The sequence below is a fragment of the Poeciliopsis prolifica genome, unplaced genomic scaffold (genome assembly GCF_027474105.1).
Source record: "Poeciliopsis prolifica strain line A6 unplaced genomic scaffold, Auburn_PproV2 SCAFFOLD008, whole genome shotgun sequence".
Lineage (NCBI taxonomy): Eukaryota > Metazoa > Chordata > Actinopteri > Cyprinodontiformes > Poeciliidae > Poeciliopsis > Poeciliopsis prolifica.
In genome coordinates this window covers 2,902,827-2,923,742 of record NW_026562383.1, presented here as the reverse complement: position 1 = coordinate 2,923,742, position 20,916 = coordinate 2,902,827, and the positions used below count along the sequence as shown (strand labels likewise).

The window sequence follows — 20,916 nt, the reverse complement described above, 5'->3', positions numbered from 1 at the left end:
AACAACAATTTCGAAAAACTTGTTTTGTTTTTTTTTATAAACGGGGCCTGTCTGAGGATGTGGTCGTTTTTTGGCCGTAGTGAAATAGATGTTTTTAACAAAACTGCAACGGAAACACATTTTTTTCACATTACACGAGCCACATGATCGAAAGCCGCGTGTTACTACGGGTGGAAACAATGACAAAGACGACAGGAAGTAGTTGGAGAAAGGCGGATCCTGCGCTTCCATCCTCATCGTTTCCAACCGCAAATCATGACAAAAACACATTCTGATTTAAACCCGCTAAACACAAAAGTTATTTTAGCAATGTAAAATAACTTTTGTTATTTTACAAAAGAGCTCTCACAGCATCATCACAGTTAATAAAAAGTTGTGCCATTGGAATGTGTTGAATTCACAGCTCTTCTGGAAAATCCCTCAAAACACCCCTCCCAAATGTAAAGGAATTGTTGCTCTAATACTTGAGTGAGACCCCGGCATCTCCTCTGATGGCTGATAAATGATGAGAATCACACAGAATCAGCCTTTATTGCCATTATACTGAAGCACATGGACATTTGTTTCAGTACCGCCCACACAAAAAACAAAAAACACACATTTGTAATAAAAGCGCAGCTGCCGTTGATCCCAAGTCTCCCGCCAGAGCTACAACTGACTGGACCAAAGTACCGCCATGTGTTACGATGGCCCATTCAAAGTTTAGATTCAAGTCAGAATCTGTGAGAAGACCTGAAAATTGTTTTGCATGGATGCCATTTGTTCATTCTGACTCTGTGTAAACTATTCAGAAAAGAATGGATAAAAATGCGGGTCCATACGCTGCATGTTAGAGACGTATCCTTGCTTGTGGTTCCACAAACTGCTGACTCTGCAATGTCGTGCATAACAAAAGATGCATCCAGATTTCAATATTCATCAGTATTCTCTTACTTCTTGGTCGTGTACCTCTGCACACAACAACCCAGGCATTTTAAACAGGCTATAGTGTTATCAGAAGGCATGCGCCCAACAATATGAGCCACTGAACTTCACCATGACGACTGTAAATCTTTTATCTAAACCAAAGATATTTGTTTTAATAAGCCTCTGTTACATTGCTAAAATAACTTTTTGTGTTTAGCAGGTTTGAATGAGAATGTGGTTTTGTCATGATTTGCGGTTGGAAACGATGAGGATGGACGCGCAGGACCCAGGTTATGGAGAAAATGAATGATTTAATCAAAGTTCTCACAGAAAAACAGAAGTCCAGGCAGCAATGGTGAACTCAGAGGCACGAAACACAACGCAGGTAGCACTGGCTAAGACAATGACAACAACGAGGACCCGACAAGGAAACACAGGCACAGGTGGGATTAACTTCCCAAGGAAGGTAATCAGGGGAAATGAGGGGCACAGAGACTCAACTGAACACAGAAACCTAAATTCATACACAGAAAAACCAAAACCTTACAGTTTTTTTGTTTTTTTATCTCTGCTTCTGCAAAATCAAACTCCAGCCCTCCATATTTACCCTTTGACCTTTGAGTTCCACATAGTAACACTGTGAATGCTCTCTAAAAATCCAAGGCCAGATAACCAATAGGATTTCATGTAACATCCTGAGGCTTGCGTCTTAGGGGTGATTATTAAAGCGCAGAAATAAAGACTTTAGCAGAAGAAGACAATTAGCAGCAGGACTAATCTTTGCCCCGGTTTATGGGATTAATAACTTGTTCTGGTGTTTTACTCCAGAAAATTAATTCCACCCATTTTAATGAGAGGGCTGTACAGGGAGCTTTCTGGTGGTAATTATTATTTTTCCCGTTGTGGTGTCAAAGCAAGAGACTGCAGAAAAATGAGAGCCAATTTATCACAGAAAAATCCTAATCACATTTTTTTCATCTGAGTCTGTGGGGGGGATTCTTGTTTTATGCTTTGTCTCTTATGGTGCGTTTGTGCCAGGTTGCTGTGATTTTGCAAAACAGAGCTCTAATGTTAACCAAAAGGGAGGTAATTTTTTTATTTATCAGTTTATTGTCAAAAAGAGTGTTTGTTTTTTCCCCCTCATAGATCTGAAAATACTGCCAAGAGCAAAAACATTTTTTACATCTAAAATTTAAATGAGGTTTCGAGCTACTCTAAAATATTGATACTGTAATTTCAGAAATATAAATAGAGGAAATGAACATATTACCATTTCTTTTGAAAAATGCCTTGTTATGAATTTGTAGAAAATGGAGCTCTGTGCCTTTGGGCATCATCTGATTGGCTGAACATTTAGGACATTCATAAACATGTCAGTATCTATTGCTGACATATATTTTTTGGTTAGTAACCCGAGTTCTGAATCAAAGGTTAGCCAGTAATTTGTGGTGGTTATATTGACTCACAGACAGTCGGTTTCACTCATCGTACATCTTTATCATACCCACAACTTTCCTAAAGAAGGTTCTGCTTATCACTACATTTGATCTGACTTAAATAGTAAACTCAAAAGAACAATCTGGACAAATCACTACTGCTTCATTACAGGTCAATCTCCGATCTTTCATTCATCAGCAAAATTATTGACCATGACCTATTATTGAAATGAATGGAGAGTTAGGTAGGACTCACTGGTCCGGTACTCAATCCTAGGATTTCTCTTTTTCAATGCCTGTATGCTCCCACTAGCTCAGGTTGTAACAAGAAATAAGATTAGCTCCCATAACTATGCAAATGATGCATAACTCTACATCACTGAACCCATCCAATCACTGAACAGATGCGTATAGAACAGATAAATCTGTGGAGGTGACATAACTTTCTCCAGCCGAATGGAAACAAAACTATAGTTATTATCTTTTACTCTAAAGAGGAACCATCTGGAGTCAAAGCACAGCTTCAAATACTGCCGCTGGAAACTAGAGATCACGCCTGAAACCCAGGTGGAGTGATGGACTCTGATGTGACTTTGGTTACAAAGTCAGTAAGATCTAAAGAACTCATCCATGCGTTTATCTTTAGTCACATCTTTAGCAACAGTGCCTTCACAGATCTGCCTTATCCAGAACCCTGCAGCTGGCATTCTGACTAAAACTAGGATGACAGAACACCTCACCATTTTTGTGTTTTTAGTTCAAAAGTCCTTCCACTGACTCCCTGCAGCTCAGAGAATAATAGACCTTATTAGCTTATAAATCACTGAACGGTTTTGCACCACAATAAATTAAAGATCTGCTGTTGTTATATCAACCTTCCGGACCTCTCAGGTCTTCTGGTTCTGTTCTGCTGTGCATCCACAGAACCAGAACCAAACATAGAGAAGTAGATTTTGATATATATGCACCACAACTCTGGAACCAAATCCCAGAAAACTTTAAAACAGCTGAAACACTGAGCTCCTTCAAATCAAGGGCAAAACCCGACTTGGTTAGAGTTGCTCTGAACCATAATAAATGGAACATCGACCAACATATTTGATATGTAATGATGAGTTTGAGGATGGGACTCAACAAAATGTGATGTCTGTAAGAGGTTTCTCAACTGTTGTCTGTATGACATTTTTATTACTTTTCGTTTTCGTGTTTTTATCAAGCTGAAGCATTTCGATCTGCCTGGTTGCTGAAATGGGCTGTACAAATAAACTTGATTCAATGATGTTACATGTATTTATTTATCAGTTCTGAAGTAATATTTTTTCCTGCCTGAATCACTTTTTTTCTCTTACTCTGAATGTTACAGAACCCCATCTTGAAAATAAAAAGGAGAATCTGGCTCAGTATCAACATTTTATATGCGGCCGTTCCCTGGTGAGAATGCTGGAGGCGAACAAACCGCCAGGCGGGGGGGGAGGGAGGGAGCAACACGGCTGCCTTCAGGCGCCGACTACGCAGCAGTCTCATTTCCCGCATGTGTGCTTCTCGTACCCTCACCTACCCGTATGGCGGTGGAGGCTATTTGCAGGTGGTGGAGCCTGCGCAGGGTGCTCTCCCTGTCCGTGAAGTAGGAAGCGGCCAGCTGGTGGAGGGCTTCCAGAGTCACCGCCCCCGTTGTGTTGGAGCCCCTACCGCTGCCGCCATCGGCCCCGACGGGCGATGACTCCAGGCTCAACTTCCTTTTGTCCACAAATATTGTCAGAGACTCCTCCCCTGGTGACAGTCAGACAGAGCGGTTCATTAGCTCAGACGGAGCAGCGCTAATCACCTTTCATTAGGATCTTTTCAGATAGAAAAGCGCAGTGGTGATTAAGTGTTGTGGAGGAACTGATGGCTTGGATGATTGGAGGAAGAGACACAAACAAGGACTCTGCATCTATTAGACTCCTCATGAATAAATAGAGGTTATTTGAGATCGCTAATGAAGTTACCCTAATGATCGTGATTATCTTAATCATAATGGACAGAAAATAAAATCTAAAGAAAACAACACAGATCTCAGATCAGGGCTGAAACGCTTTGAGACAACAGTTGGAGACTCGAAACCTTTTTCTTCAGTCAGATTTAGTTCTTTTGTTTTTAAAGTTTGCATCCGCATGAATGGATCAGGAAAACAAGACATACTGAAGGAATTTCATGTTCTTCTCAGTCAGTCTCACACCTCAGAACAAAAGCTTGAAGTCCAGCACACTCACTACAGACTGGCTGAGTCTTTCTATCTCTCTTTAATCACTTAGCTGTCCATACTGCAGTATTTGTCAAGTAAATGCATTGATTTTTCTTTAACTTGGATGATCTCTGCTGGATGTGACAGATACTCAATACCAGAAAAAGGAAACTTTTTCCAAACCCTAGTGGTGCACCTGAGGGGTGGACATGAGGGGCGGATACGAGGGGTGGACATGAGGGGCCCATGGCCACCTTGGAAAAATAAAAAAAATAAAAAATAATGCAAGCAACAAAAAAAAAAAAGCGTGAATAAGCAAATTTAGCTTTGAACAGCACCTCATTTTTAACTTTCAACCAAATCACACACAGTTTATTGTTAAAGAAGGACTATAATGTAAAATCAACTTTTTTGAGCTTTACTTCATGTAATAATGTTGTGGCCTAGATTCTTTCATGCATGTTTGAAAAAATCCTCTCATCTCCATGGCAACCATTCAGTCGTGCAAAACGTCTTGGTGGACCTATCAACACCTTCTGATGAAGCTCCTTCAAGGAGCTGCAGTTTCTAAGCTCTGCCTCACAGAGCTCCCCAACCCCTGCGACTCTCCCACTCAGCTCCTTCAGACTAGCCAGCAACAATTAGCAAACACCTGGTGGAACTGAGCTCATTATATCAGCTACTTCTCAGTAAAATACTGTCTGAAAATGTTGTGAAAGGGTTAATAGAGGAGTCATGTTGTCTTTACTTCCTAAAGGCAGTTTCAGAAAAAGCAGGAGTTTCTTAAAGAGACAGAGACTCAATTTCAAGGCGTTAAATTATGATGTCAAATTTTTTAAAGCCATATTTGATACATACAGCGTACAATATATAGCAGCACCTGAATATGACACAGTTACTTCATTGTTCCATAAAATGGCAGTACGTGCCTAGAAAATAAATAATGCTGCCCCTTTAATATTTCTACAGAAAGGGTTGAAACAAAGCGACTTTCTTCAGACATGTTTGGTTGGAGACAATAAAACAATTTTCTTAAACATTTTTTTGAAAACCTGCACATTTATATTTCAAGCTCAATTATGAATCACAGTGGCCATGTGATTAATCTAATATTATTTGTTAATCAGTTGATAGAACTAAAATATGTACATAAAATTCTTGTCGTTGTGTCGTCCTAAATATATTACTTCATATTTTACTAGCCTGGTGTCTGGTCTCCCCAGGAGAGTTTTCTGGGGGCTCCACTACCTAACCCACATTGTATAGATCCAGCATCTGCTTACATCTCCGAGATGAACAAAATACTGCAGGTTGTAGGACTGCACAGAATGACAATACTTGCACAATGAAAACTAGCATTCCAAATCATGAGGATTCCAAATCATGAGGATTTTCAGATTAAAAATAAGTGTTTAAATTAGAGGGAAGATTAGTAGAAGTGGTTCTACTATCAAGGATCCAACTCGTTCACTTGATGATGCGAGTTTTTCTGTTCTCGGATGTGAATTTAAATTTGCGGTTTCCATGAGAACACACGGCGGCAACAACAGTGCAACCATTCCAAACTATGAATAAGTTTGTTAGTGCGTGAGTGAGTCTGCAGCTGCCGTTGACACTCCAGTCTCCTGATTGGTGATTACACCACCGGCTGCACCGTCTCCTCAAAACAGCTTTTTATTTTCTGTCAGGTTTTCAGTATCGAGAGCTCCTGCTCAGGAAACATGCCCGGAAAAAAATAACTGCTAATATAAATTTCTTTTATTCCTGTGGGTGTGGGCTTACCCTTGAAGTTTTTGCTCTGGCAAAACAGTGTTTGATTTTTCTGCAGACTTTGGTTTTTAAAGCAAATAAACTGCCTTTTAAGGTATAAACATAGTTGCCAACTGACCACAGGAGAAAAACAAGCACAAAATAAAACATATATATAGTGTTTGAGTTGAGCAACACTTTGGAATCTAAAACAGTAAAAAGTCCCAATGTGACACAATACGTTAATAAAAAGAAGATTGTTTTGTCTTAGATTAAAGCTGCAGTATGTTACTTCTACTAACAAAAAACATTTTTCATCATTATGGAAAATGATGAATGATGACATCAAAATAAGACAGATAATCTGTGAAATCCCCACTCAGTCAGAAACAACCAATCAGAGCAAGGGGGAGGGTCTTAGTGCTGTCAATCAGTCTGATGTTCACATCATCCCATTTGCTCTTTGCTAAGCTACAGTTGGTTTACCAATAACACAGCCTGCTACAAATGCTAACGGTAGTTAGCATAGCCACTAATGACAGTGGATAAACAATTTTCTGTACCAGGAAGTTGGCCTTCCACCATTAGCTCATTGAGCAGCGTAGAGGAAGTAGATTTACAGCGAAGTTCTGTCGCTCTAGACAATATGACAAAAAATGTACAATACACTAAAAAAATAAATAAATAAACTGACTGTAACCAGGAGAAATAAATATGATTTATTCCAACAGCTGAAAAATAGTTCTCTTTTTGTTTGTTTTGTTTGGTGATTAAAAGTCACAGGAGAATATTGTTAAAAAAATTAGCTATATTGAAAAAGGATCTTCAGACACCTGCATCTGCCTGGATCACTTACCTACCTGCACGTTGTTTAATTACAAATTCTAGGCATTTTTACGCTACCTTACAAAATTTATATCGTTATGATATACCAAATGTTAGTTTTCAGAAATAGTCAAAACTCCTGCCTGGTCATCATTGGTGTTTTCAGTTTCTTAAATCTCCCCCTCAACCTCAAAATGTTCAACTTGATTTGTGTTTATTTTTTTAAATTCCTCTCTATTGTGCTGTTTTAAAATGTAAAATGTTATGATGGGGGGGGAAAGAAGACAGAATTAAGGTCATTATGAGAATGGTGCTTTGAAAGAAAGCATTTCCAAAAAGATTACCACACAAACACTGTTTCCTCTAATGTATTTGTTGTACGTTAAACAAATACAAGTCATTGGATGCTTTTCCCAAACAACATCCTCATGGAGAATAACAAAAAATGATGTGCTTTGTTGCTTGGTGGGCAGCAGATGGTGAAATCAGTGCTGGAGGAGCAGAAGAAAATCCTGTTAGCAGCCGTGGGAATCAGGCCTGCAGTGAAGCGCTCTCAGTACCTCCCAGGGTGGCGGAGAGCAGGAGGTGGGTGCCGTACTTCTTGATCAGAGTCTCTGTAATCGTCTGGAGGGTGGGCCGCCTCCCCAGCTGGCGGATGGTGTGCATCAGGTCGGGGTCGAGGGGCAAAGCCAGACCGCCGCTGCCACCTAAACTGTCCCGCTTCTCCACCGCCAGGCTGTTCACTTTCCATCGACCAAACTCCCTGAGAACACACAGCATTAAGGTATGATGTGTTAGGATGTAAGGCAGCATTATGCTGTTTCATACTTCTGCAACGTTACAACCACTAACAATGGAAAGTGTTAGGGCAACGCTAAGAAAAACAACAAACCAAACCAAAACAAAACAAACTAAATTACAAGAAAAATGACATAAACTAGAAAGAATCAAGTTGTATTATCACGAGAATAAAGATGTAGTGTCATGAGAATAGTAGTCAAAATACTGCAAAATTTCATAAAACATTGAAAAAGTCATAACATTACAAGAATAAAGTGCAATATTACGACTGTTTTCTTGTAATCTGACATTCTCAAATTAATTTAGTTTTGCTATATTACAAGAATAAAGTCTCGATTTTAAAGACTTTAGCAAGAAAGAAAAAAGTTGCACAAGAATTGAAGTCATTGGAGAATTAAGTAAGTCATAAAATTACGAGAAGAATAATGTCCTGATATTACCACTCTATTCGTGTACGACTTTATTCTTGTATCATTATAACTTTACTTTGTTTTTCTTAGTATGGGCCTAATACTCTGCTGTATAAACCTGATGCTATTTTATTGGGGTTTTACATGATAGACCAATAAACAGAAGAAAACAGAAATCTGATGCCATATTCCAGGGGTTATGAAAACCTCTGCAAGGCAGAACACCCAGAATCTAATGTTTTGCTTAGTCACGTCGAGATTCACACGAGCAGCTGAGTTGAAAAGTGGATTTACACACAGAGAAAATAAACCCAGACTGGATTGAGCCTCCTTGCTCGGCTGCTGCCACCATTTGCAGCTATGCCTGCTGGAAACGACTGAAGTCGCTCCTATAAGCAGAGCAAACTCTGCTGAAACTCAAGCAAAGATGAAAGGCAGAGGTTCAGGTCGAGCTGACAGCAAAACTCCATTGCATCCCACTGAACTGGAACGAAAACTGAACTAAAAGCTTCACTATTTACTGTAAGAAACAAACTCTGAGCTTTTTATATATATATATATATATATATATATATATATATATATATATATATATATATATATATATATATATATTTATATATATATAAATATATATAAATATATATATATATTTATATATAATATATATATATATATATATATATATATATATATATATATATATATATATATATATATATATAAATTCATGTGGTGAAAAAAAGAATTTATCTCCTTGAAAGTCTGTGAAAAACGTATTGCCCAGTTTTAGTTTCACTGATTACTACCAGAGCAGGAAGTCACTCAAACAGAATCTAAATATAGGCAAAAAAAAAAAAATGGCTTTGAAGGTTTTACAAAACCATTTCTGAGACTTTGGGATTCCAGTAAGTTGAGACAAAGGATTAATCAGGCGTCATCTGCTTGACTGATGCTTGTCAGAATAATTGCTGTCTCAATACAATTGATACTGGAAAAATGAATTATTCAGACATACTCATTTGCGTCCAAATCGATACAAACAGAGCCACTTATATTTACCCAAATTGTCGCATTTCTTCCAGCAGCATCGCGGCTGTAACGAATCACTCACACCCTCTCCTCCACTGGAATGTGGATTAAATCACTTCTGCAAAGAACTGTGGGTCAAAATTCCTCCACAGAGATGTAAAAGATTTATTTCCAGTTATTACAATTGCTAGATAGAAGTTGTAGGGAAATTATTAAGATACTGCATTTAGGGGGCAGTGCAATTCTTCTTTTGGCATACAGCCATGTTGGTTTGTATTAGTGCTGCATATCAGCCCTGTGCACAGTGTCAATATTGCAAGAATTGCTTTGAATGCCGTAAATATTGGCACTGTCACTTATTCAGGCTCTCTTTGATACTGAAGCTCATCATTTAATGTAACAATGTTCTAGAAGGTAAAGTGATGGTGGGGAGATAAAATCCTTAAGTAATGACATGCTGTAAGAGAGCTTGCTAGTTCTGCTACATCCTAACAGTGGAACTAAATTGACCAAGGCTAAAAACCTTTGACAAAATGTAATGCTTCAGTGGTTGACTGCATCTGCTCCGCTCATTATACAAACTTCTATGATGAATGGCTGTAAATTGATGGCGTAAAGAAGCTGGAGTGTCAGAAAGGGTAGGAGGTTCTTAAAGAGACAGAGGCCAATTTCAAAGGCGTCAGATGCAGCTGTGATGTGAAGTCAAATGTCTTTTGAGTTATTTTTGATACATACATTTTATGACAATTGACAATTACGGAGCACATGAGCCTGGAAAATACATACTATCCCACCTGTAAACAAGATTTCACAAAATGTCACAATTTGCACAGCCTCAACGCTTAGCTTAAAAAAAGTTGATTTAGTTATTCTTTAAAGAATTGCAGACATATCACAGCATGTCATAGAAAATATCACTTGGTTTAAATCTTGGTTCCTTAAATTTCTGCTTTTCCTCTGAATTCACTGTTAATAAAAATAGCTAACTTTGAATTTACTTCCCTCAGTCAAAGCCCCAACACTGAACAGTGTTGTTGGCTAATGCTACCCAACAGAGCTTATGTATGGTGGAAAAATATTGGCATTTTCAGTTTCCAGTTGGCTAATTTGTGGTGGCAAACAACCTTCACTTATGTTTTTATTCACTTATGTACTACCTGACTTATATAAACCTACACGTCTTTACAGAAGTAATTTACAAAGCCAAGTCTGGGCAAAGCCAGGTTTCAAACAGGCTGTTAAAACGTGAATGCTTGAGAAAATCACCAAAGATCTGTAGAGGAAACTGGAATATCTCCACAATTAGATCTGTAGAAACCCTGAAGGAAAAACAGACGTCTGCTTCAGCCATATCAGCCAGAGAGAAAACAGACCAATATGCGTAGGACACTGACGATGAGCTCAGCCAATTTCTAAATATTGTTCATTGGAATCAGTCATCTGCCTTCGTCGCTTCAGTCGGCAATCATCTCACAGTTAACAGAAATGATAGAATTTCATTTCTTCAATTAAAGTCAGATTAAGACTTTAATTGAATGAAATGTGTTTACTGTACTTACGGCCAACAATGGAACTCAGCTACTCTATTAAGGAAGATTACTGAAACCTCTGTAGGTAATACTCTCACTAGGCGTAAATACATAATAAAAATGCTGCTCATTTAATTCAAATGCTTGTTTTTTGTTTTGTTTTTTTCACAAAAATTGGACATTGGCTGCGGGTCATTAATACCTTAATTTTTCAGCATTTTAAGTCATGTTTATGTCATCTTATGTGTTTGTGACATAGCTGCATAATTCTAGTCGTAAAAAGGTAACATAATTAAACTATAAAGATGCAGCCAAATGAAAAGATGTTTTGTAGCAGCTGCCATGTAGTTAATTTGACATGTTTGGTTATTGAACAAGCTGAGCACCGTGGGATGAGCTGACATTCAGAAGATAAATTAAACTCTCCAAATGTTTTAAATGCAGCGCATCGACGTGTTTTATTTTGCTACTGCAGTTCGACTAGTAAAGTCTTCATTTCTGCTTCACTTTGAGATGAATATTTCCTCATATCTTTCATGCGCTGAGAAGAGACTGCAGTCAGCTTAATATTTAGCACAGAGGAGCTCCATTTTAATTTAACTTCTTTTCTTTTTCAGTCACTGTACTTTTTCTCAACAAAAAAAATACTAAAATATTGCAGTATATTATCGACTGAGGCCAGCAAATAACCTCAGCTAAATTCTCCTCATTTTTATTCTCTGCACAAATCTCTGTCGATACTACCTTACCTTATGTATTAAAATAATCTGACAGATGGAAACTGTAGAAACTATATTAATTCACCTCCTAATAAATGTCATATTCATAAATAATTTACCCAATACCCCTAACTCTTTCAAAATATTCAGGTAAGTACATTTTTAATTACTATGCTACTTTTAAAGTTGGTCAGACTTTAAAAGGGGAACTTTTTTAATTAATTTATGTCACATTTGAAAATACTTTTGCCCACAGACTGGGCAACAACCTATAATGAAGCCTAGGTGTAAATTCAAACTGGAAGACTCTTTAGCCCCACCTGCATCTAATCGGCGCATCCCGGTAATCACCAACGACCTATCATTGCTGGACCAAGCCATGCCGCAGCCAATCACCGACCATGCCCCAGTTGATAAGGACATCCATCCAAGGCGTCTTCCGCTTCACTGCTGCGCTCAACCCACCTCCACCCCTTCTCCACCTCCACTGCCCTGGCTCTCCAGGCATACTTCATTCACCGACCTCCACCACCAGTATCGGGTCCCGGGGGATGACATTCCTATCAGCATCGGGAATGCTCATCCAAGCTTATCGCAATCACAGCTCGATGTCCTTAGCCGGGGCCCGAGCGCCAAAGACTTAATTTATGCATGTCAATAAAGTTTTCTAATCGCTTTCTTTCTGTGTCTGAGTCTCTCCAGATTGAATTTATCTTGCTACCATGGACAGTGAGAAGGTAAGAAAACTTCAAACTTTAAGAGTGTCACCAAGTCTCAATAGCAACCGCTAGATGATATCTACAAGCTAAAAGCCAATTTGAGTCTGAAGCTATAAAACAGGCACTTTTGGTCCTACCATCACAAACATTAAAGTAAAGCTGGGTAAACTCAACTGGGACTTTAACTAGAACTGAGTTCAGGTCAAAACATGTTACTGCTGAGGTAATAAGACACAGTAAACCATTTTACACACATTTTCAGTTACTCAGCTTTCAATAACTCAACTTTAAGACTTTTTAGTACCACTACGGGTGGAATGTAAGACCTACAGCTCTACAGAAATATAAAAACTCATCGAGCCAACTACTGATAAACTTGCACTTACCCGTAACAGACGCAAAACAAAAAGCTATATCGCTAGCAAGAGTGTTTTAGTAGCTAGTTAGCAATAGTCTCAACCGTCTTGAGTCAGAGAATGCAATGAAGACAACCCCAAAAATTAAATTATATTATATAAATATATAACATAAGCATATATATTTTGCCATTCACGTGACACAAGTCGATCTAATTGCAATTTGGAACATTCACCTGTGTAGCATGTATGTGGCTGAGCTCTTCATCCAGGCCGTACAAATACATTCAGTGTTTTAAATCCGAGAAATGTTGCTGTGCATTCTCAAAATGTCTTACCATCAGCATCAGATACTGCTGACCAACAGTTTTCTAAGATAAGTCCAGATGAGGATTATCCAATTCCTCCAGTAGAATTTCAGCCAATCAGCGAACAAAAGGAGAAGTTGTGAAGGATGAGGTACATTTTTGGAACTGTATTATAATTGTAGTCTGCCTGTAGTTTTAGCAATGGAACCTAAACTATGACTGCCATTGGATATTGGCTTGGCGAAGACGTTCAGTCCAGGTTGGCAACGCTTCCAAAAATAGCTTCCGGGAAGCAATTTTTCTTTATAGGCAAGAGACCAAACCCTCTGGATGAAGCAAAGACTACAACGAGGGGTCTGTTTCCACCAGGCTAAGTATTGGTGGGTTTTAGGAACCACAGCCACCTGTGAATTGCTAAAATCTGCAAATGCTCATGACCACCTCCAAAGACAGTGTATTTTCAAAGATAAAAACAATGTATGTCCTAACTTGCATTAATTTGCAAAGTAGAAAACGTCTACTGCAGTACCTAATGTCTCTAGAATCTTCCTTGTCTCCACTTTTGGGAATAATGGAAATGATTGACTCTCCTGGATTGGCTGCTTTGCAAATAGAAGTTAATAACGTGTCAAGTGGCATTGAGACTGGATATTTCTTCTTCCCAAGTTGCATTCTCCCGTAAATCCCATAAGTCCTTCAGTTCCCGAAACGACACACACACATACAAAAAAAACTTGTAAAAGAGCATGTGGAGTCAGTGTGACCCTGCCAAACCACACGCAAAGTAAAAAGCTAATGGGGTTCAAATGACCCCATCTCTTATAAGCGCAGGACGGTTAAAGGATATTATTATCAACAATCAACCTGGGATTGTCCTAAAACCAAAAAAATTATTAAAATATGGTAAGCATACTAAAAAAAAGCCGGATTTTATGCAGAATGAATTTATCCAAATGCAATAAAAATCTAAAATTATTTCAGGGCTTTTTACAGGATTGCCGGCTGACTCGTCCATGGTTGTATATCTCAGAAATGGCTGCTGTCTTTAAAAAAGAGCACCAGCAGCCCAGTGGGGAAATATTTCATGTGATTTACTGTGCAGAACTTCAGCTTAAAAAAAAGACATGGAGAAAACAAATCTTACTGCAATGCAAAACTCCCAGCAAAAAAAAAAAAAGCCACAACACCAAAATCTCACAGCGTCTCACATTGTGTTTGTTATCTCGTGGACTTAAGACAAACTCCTTGTTGAACTCCAGATACTCGTTAACCCCTCGCTCGGTTGGTTAGTGTACCTTTCCCAAAGCGCTGCCTGCTCTTCCACAAACACACCCCACCTGCTCCTCCCAGGAGGCCATTCTATCAGTGCCACGAGAAGAACAAGAGATAATTGGTGAACAGGGACGGTGTGGAGTGTGTCATTACTAGCAATCATCATAACAATAGGACAGGATGAGCGTCCATCTCTTTTGGACAGATGGCGGTTGAGCCTGCAGCTATTCCCTCAGCGTGTGGCGAACAGCAGAGGTGACAGGAGGTGGAGCTCTGGGTAAACAAGAAGCCTCTGTGTGTGCACAGAAGGCAATCAGCCATGATACAGAAAACTTTTTGGAATCGGAGGAAAATTGTTTGAAATGCGCCGCTGTGGGGGAGCATACTGACGACTTAATCACATGCTGCCACAAGACTGACAGCTATGATATGTTCACTGTGGAGTTTGGCCTATTACAGAGGTCAGAGGGGTAGAACTGCACTCCAATCCCTTGCGCTGCTTAGGAGGCTGTAGAGAAATCACCTCAGGCGTCACTGCTGCTTTAACTAGCACCTCAATATATGTTCAACTTTTATTACAGATTTGTAATCTCAAAATATTTTGGGAGACAATTTTGAACTTTTAATTTGACTACGTGTATTCAGTTGGAAGGATCCCATATTAAGAAATAATTTATTTTCACAAAGTCACAGCTTGAACAATTATTGGTGGCCCATGTCGACAGTAACGTATTTTTCCAACAGGGCAGCACTTAGGCAAAGGTCGATTTTGTGCCCCGTTAAAATCTTTCCGTGTTGATTTGGATGGACATGCAAACAGCAAGAGAGTGAAATCTGCCAAGTTTCCCTTGATTAGCTCTGATTGAGAAACACTGGAAATGCATCAAATCTAAGAACTCCAGTCATTTACAGTTTGCAAATGCATCAACTAACAGAGCTGAACTTTGATGCACTTTCTGAGGTTTGAGAAAAGGTAGAGTGCACAAAAATAAAGACTGGCACCTATTCATGGTTGAGTATTAACACATTCACCTGTTAGCAGGTTTTTCTGTGGAACATAACTCCAAATTATTCACAGAAAATTGTATTGTTCAGTTATTTAAGTTACATGGGGCAAATCTAAATATTTCAAAGAAAATCCAACTTGGAAGGCTGAAAAACCAACTATTGGTCTATAATTTGCAAAGCAGCCAATCCTAGAGTGCTATATATTTTCTTTGGCACTAATTGGCTCAACTTCCAAGCTCAGAAGACTGTAGACACCAGCTTCTGCAGAAGTACTAAGATGGAATCCATTATGCACAATAAAGCAGACAGTAGTAACACATTATATGTTTCAAAGATTAAAATATGAAGTTGGAAATGGTTTTAGAGGAACTCTCACGTTTCATGGTCTTTAAGGGTCTTTGTTGCCATGGATTCTAACAAGGGTTCAAAAGCTTTTGGAAAAGGAAACAGACCCACAAATCTTTTACAATTTTTTGGGCATGAGATAACCAATCATTTGTTTCACTCCAAACCTGCTTTAGGTGTTTGTTTTTGAAACGTTTGATTTTGTAGTCTCATGTGGTCAATGCCAAAAGTCCCAGTTAAAAGCCTAGTAGAGTTAAGCAACCTCCATAAGTTTAAAATCGTAACAATAGAAGAAGAATCCAGTCAAGTTTTTGGTAGAATGTAACGGTTGTTATGGGAATGTGGTGACCCAAAGATGTTCCTGTTCTCAAACCCTGTCATGGAGATTTTCTTCGCCTTCCTTACTGTAGTGATGTTTATGTGTGTGGCTCAACTTACGAAGCCTAATGACCAGCTAACAGGCTTTTGTGTTTGCATATAATAATGTACATTTATACCTGAGAGAAACAAGACGCCAAATATCATTCTGCATGTCTGCATAAACTGTCATGTGAATTTTAAAAAAGAAAGAAAGGAAATATGAATTAGTGGTATTTTTATCTTCTGGTGCGAAACAAATCAACCAGGATGTGCACAGCATAATTCTGTCAGACGTTGATGCTACATATGGCTGTAATAAAAATGAAAAATGGAGAGTACTCCCCATCACACAGGCATTGATGCATAGATGCATGGGTGAGTTTCCTTACTCAGAAAATGTTTTCAGCTCCACTTTAGCGCATTAACTCTTTTTCAGAAAAGTCCAAATCCGCCTCAAGCTAGCGTAAAAAAATCCTTTTCTTTACAATATTGAGAAAGTCACTTACATCTTTTATGTTTCCATAGACCTGTAATACAATACTTCAAGATGCGCATTGAAAAACCTTGATGAAAACAGGGTCACTGAGAAGTTCTTAGAAACTATCGAATTTAAATTATTATTATTTCAAATGGATTTTGAAATAATAGTTGGTAGCACTGTTGCCTTGCTGCAAGAAGGTCTTGGGTTCGATTCCTGGCCCGGGGTCTTTCTGCACGGAGTTTGCATTGTGGGTTCTCTCCGGGTACTCCGGCTTCCTCCCACAGTCCAAAGACATGACTGTCAGGTTAATTGGTCTCTCTAAATTCTCCCTATGTGTGTGTGTGCATGGTTGTTGGTCCTGTCTGTCTTCGTGTTGCCCTGCGACAGACTGACGACCTTTCCAGGGTGACCCAGCCTCTCGCCCAAAATGTTTGCTGGAGATGGGCACTAGCACCCGTACCAACCCCACTAGGGACAATGGTGTACAGAAAATGGATGGATGGATTTTTAGATGTACTTGTAAATATTCCTCCTGTAATCCTGTTCAAACAATTACTTCTCAAAATGGAATTTGTTTCTCTTTTTGATTAAAGATGCTGAAATGAAAGGTTTTCTAAATGCTCCAACAACCCAAAAAAATAATAAATCATGAATGAATTGTAACGAATTCTGCCCTTCCTCTTCTATGCTGTTCTACGTTTTGTTGTGTTGAGCCTGCAGGACAGACAGATGTGGGAATCTTTTTCCAGTAGGCGACCCATTGATGGATGTTTTGAATGCAGAGCTGTGTAGAAGTTGTATTTTATGTTGCTGTCAGGCTTAAAATGCTTAATCCATAATCCCTCCAAGTGGCCGTCGGGTCAGAAATGTGAGGAAATGGGACTTGAGCTTGGCGTTTAAAAACACCTTTTGGGAAGAACAGTGGCAGCAGGCCATTACCGATGCCGGTCGCCTCCGACGGCTCAGGCAGTCAGCATCTTCTGTAATTATCTCCGATTATTCACTAATTTCGGAAGAGGAGAGGCGTGAAGTCAGGGGACTCCACAGAAAGCTGATGCGGCGGACTCGTCAGGAAAAACAAAATAACAAACAATGCGGGTCTCAATAAATGATTAGCAGCAGAGCCCTAACGAAAAAAAAAGAAAGATCCCTGAGATAGAAAAATGGAGAAATTGATTTATTCGCCTGCAAGAAGCCCGCTAAGTATTTTTTCCGCTTGGTTAAACCCTTGGCAGTGGTCACCCGCAGAAAAGAAGGATTCTATTCTCCAACCGAACCCCACAGGACTGTGAGAGCAGGGAGAATATGTGTGAACATGTTAAATCACGAAGAGGATTCAGACCGGCTTATTTGCCTCTGTGCGCAGCCTAAATGCTGACAGATGGGGGGATATGAGGCGCACGCTTCGACAAGCTCCTAACAGCTGCATACACAGAAATGCTTGTGAGGAACAGTTAGACAAAGGTGGCAGAAGCTTCTGCAAATGCAGCTGCAGGAAGTGGCAGACAGGATGCAGCGCTCCATGCACTGTAAGGGGATTAACTCCTGCTCTCCTGCAGCAGAGGTCATTCACAAGAAGCAGCCCCGAAATATCCCAGAGTCCTAATCTGAGGGAACGAGTCTGGGTGGAGGGGATCGGGGGGGACTGCGGTCGGAATATTTAACGACGGAAGCAAAGGCGCACTTTGAATTGCTCCAGTTGTCCTTCGGCTTTGCTCGTCTGCTAATTTGATGCGGTTGTCAATACCTGCGAGGTTTAACTGCAAACATGATGCTGGTTAGTTTATGCTGATAAAATGTTCTGGCGCTTAGATCAGTGGCGGCGGGAGGGCTAAAGTGTGGCCTGGAGAGGCAATAGTCACTCCTTTAAAGTTGCTAGCACTCCTATTTGCCCCACTTGGCTAGAAAATATGCAGAATCTGAGTTTTTATTTTTGTAGTTAGTTATTTAGTAGTGGATGCTAATGAAATCCTGGTTTGACTTTTGGTGGTTTAGATGTGGCCCCCTGAGATTAAAATCTCCCCCCAAAATAGATCATAAAAATCTGCCTGTCAACTTAAAACTTTCTAAACATATGTGCATTATATGTTTTAACATGAATTCAATGCAATCTACAGTTTTGTTTTTATTTTTTTAAGTCATTAAGAGGTTCAGTTTCAAAACATGAAACTGCTGCTGCGCACGTTACTCAATAGATTGCTAGGCACCCAAATTGAGTGAGTTAGTGGATGCCATACACCTTGCGTACCCAGCATGTGAGGTTAATTGGGTAAAGCCTTTTCTCTGCCTACATCCCCCAGAATGCTGTGCGGTTATGGCTCAATTCTGCAAATACTCAATATTCTGTCGGACATATTATCTATTGATCATGTGTCTATCTTGGAATATATTGTTTTATTGTTCAGCTGTATATAACTAATTGTTGTTGCTTTTTTTTTTTTTTGGACCAGTTTGGTTTTTACCTTCACTGTTTTACTTTAGCAATAAATTAAAAATCAAGATGTTGCACTTTAAGTTTCAGCCATGCTGAGATCACACATTTCATTTAATAGATCAATTAACATCAAACAATGAAGTCTTGACCTGCTTGGTTCATTCTTTTGTTTTATGTTTGTAAGTTTAATCTAGAACCGTCACTGATGAATGTGATATTTATTTACTTAAACATATTGAATAATTCTTATTTATTTAGTGCAGCCATTTTGAATGCTCCTCACTCACCTTATTGCTGGATAGAGTCATTTTCTGGCAATAAGAAGGTCGTGGGGTCGATTACAGTTTACCCCCTGCGCTTAAAAGGCATTTTGACTGGACAGTGTAACTTTAAAAAAAAGGCAATATAAATGTAATCACTTTGGTGAATAAAAAGTGGCCCCCATCTGCTCGCCCTCTTGAAACTTTCTGGAAGTGCCCCTGTTACTCTTAGCAAGAATGCTAACCCAAACCTAAACAGAATGGGGGTCTTCTTACCTATAGATTTTATACCGAGTGCTGAAGCCCTGCTGGTATCTCTCCAGCGCCTCCTGGAACTCCAGCGACCGGTGGAAGGGTCCTTTATCCGACAGCAGCCACTCCAGGGAGCCCGGGGCGCCTTCGCCCTGGCCGGCCGCCCCGGCGGTCCAGCCGCAGCATAGCCACAGGCTGAGGACCGCCAGCCCCTTCCATAGCAGAGACAGCCGCTTATGACTGGTCCTCTGACGGCTCATGCTTCACCCAGCGACACCTCATTCTCTCCGGACTGGAGGGAGGACGGATGGTGGGGGTGAAAAAAAAAAAGTCGCGCGTGGCGCAGGTGTTGGTGGTTGTCAGGAGTCCGAAATGAAATCCAGGGAGAAACGGAGGGGGGGAAAGTGACAAATAAATAACGAATTTCAGCCTTCAGATATCACAGGGTGCGCTCCCGAGAACCTGTTATCCTGGGCGAACCGCCGTCCTGATTCGGAAAATCCGACCGAAACGCCGCGGGTGATCTTGTATTTTCAGGCGACAACTCCAGCGACTTTTCTCAATCTTCGTTAACTTTGATTCACCGGCGGGTCCGCGCGAGCCGTCTGTCGCTCCCCGCTGAGAAGTTGGTGCGCGCGGCGGAGTTCACGCCGGGGCCGTCCTCGTGCTCGGACACCTTCACCGGAGGTGGGCAGCGAGGCGAGGGCTGGGTCCCATCACCCGGACCGGAATCCTTCGGCTCAAAATTGCCCGAGAAACCGAAATGTACGCCCGGGGAAGGCTGCGCGGCTCCTGCTCCTGCTGCTGCTCCTCTTCGCAGAGCGAACTGGTGAGTGAATGATCTCTGGCTTCAACAAAGAGAGCCTTTTATTCCTCAGGATTTTTGTTTTTTTTTTCCTTTAGTGAGAGGCAGCGAGTCAGCGCATCATGATGAGGGCAACACAAACTCCGAGAAAGATCATTGGCTGGAGTCAAGTTTTTAGGAGAGGTGGATGATGATGATGATGATGATGACGGTGATGGTGAGCAGAGCCGGTCCAAGACCGGATGGGGCCAAATGCAGGCTTTAATTTGGGGCCCCTTTTTTTTAAACTGCGTGCATTTCAGTAAATCACAATACCATTAGCTTAATCACTTCAGCAAATCGGATACTGTTTTTCCAATCTAATCAAGCAAAAACATCAATGTGTGAAAATAGTATTTGCGCTTTAGCTGGGCAGAGCGAGAAATGGAAGGACAGTTTCAATCTCACTCCAAAACAGTGAAATTTCAGTTTCGGTTTATCTTTTTTTTTTTTTTTTTGAGGAATTATGGAGATAGATTATAGTAAAAATGTAGTACGCCTTAATTAGGGATGTCAACGCTGCGACTGACACAATTGACATTGCAACTGGTCGTCAAACGAATGCGATAAATCTAGAAAAGTTTAACGCGTTAACATTGACCTGTTTTAACCGAAATAGGGTTAAAAAATGACCTATTTTGACCTA

The 20,916-nt window shown here is 40.0% G+C and overlaps 1 protein-coding gene across 1 annotated transcript in view; it reads right to left on the bottom strand.

The window, feature by feature from the left end:
- The window catches only part of LOC129362342 (BMP/retinoic acid-inducible neural-specific protein 3-like), a 36,209-nt gene extending 15,855 nt beyond the window's left edge, over nt 1-20,354 (bottom strand). Inside the window, exons 1-3 of the mRNA XM_055033834.1 lie at nt 19,451-20,354; nt 7,701-7,903; nt 3,901-4,112 (exon numbers count right to left, since the gene is read on the bottom strand). Of these exons, the coding sequence (XP_054889809.1) occupies nt 3,901-4,112; nt 7,701-7,903; nt 19,451-19,686 (651 nt within the window). The 5' untranslated portion in view covers nt 19,687-20,354. The remainder of the gene's footprint in view (nt 1-3,900; nt 4,113-7,700; nt 7,904-19,450) is intronic.
- Between the last annotated feature and the right edge of the window lie 562 nt (nt 20,355-20,916).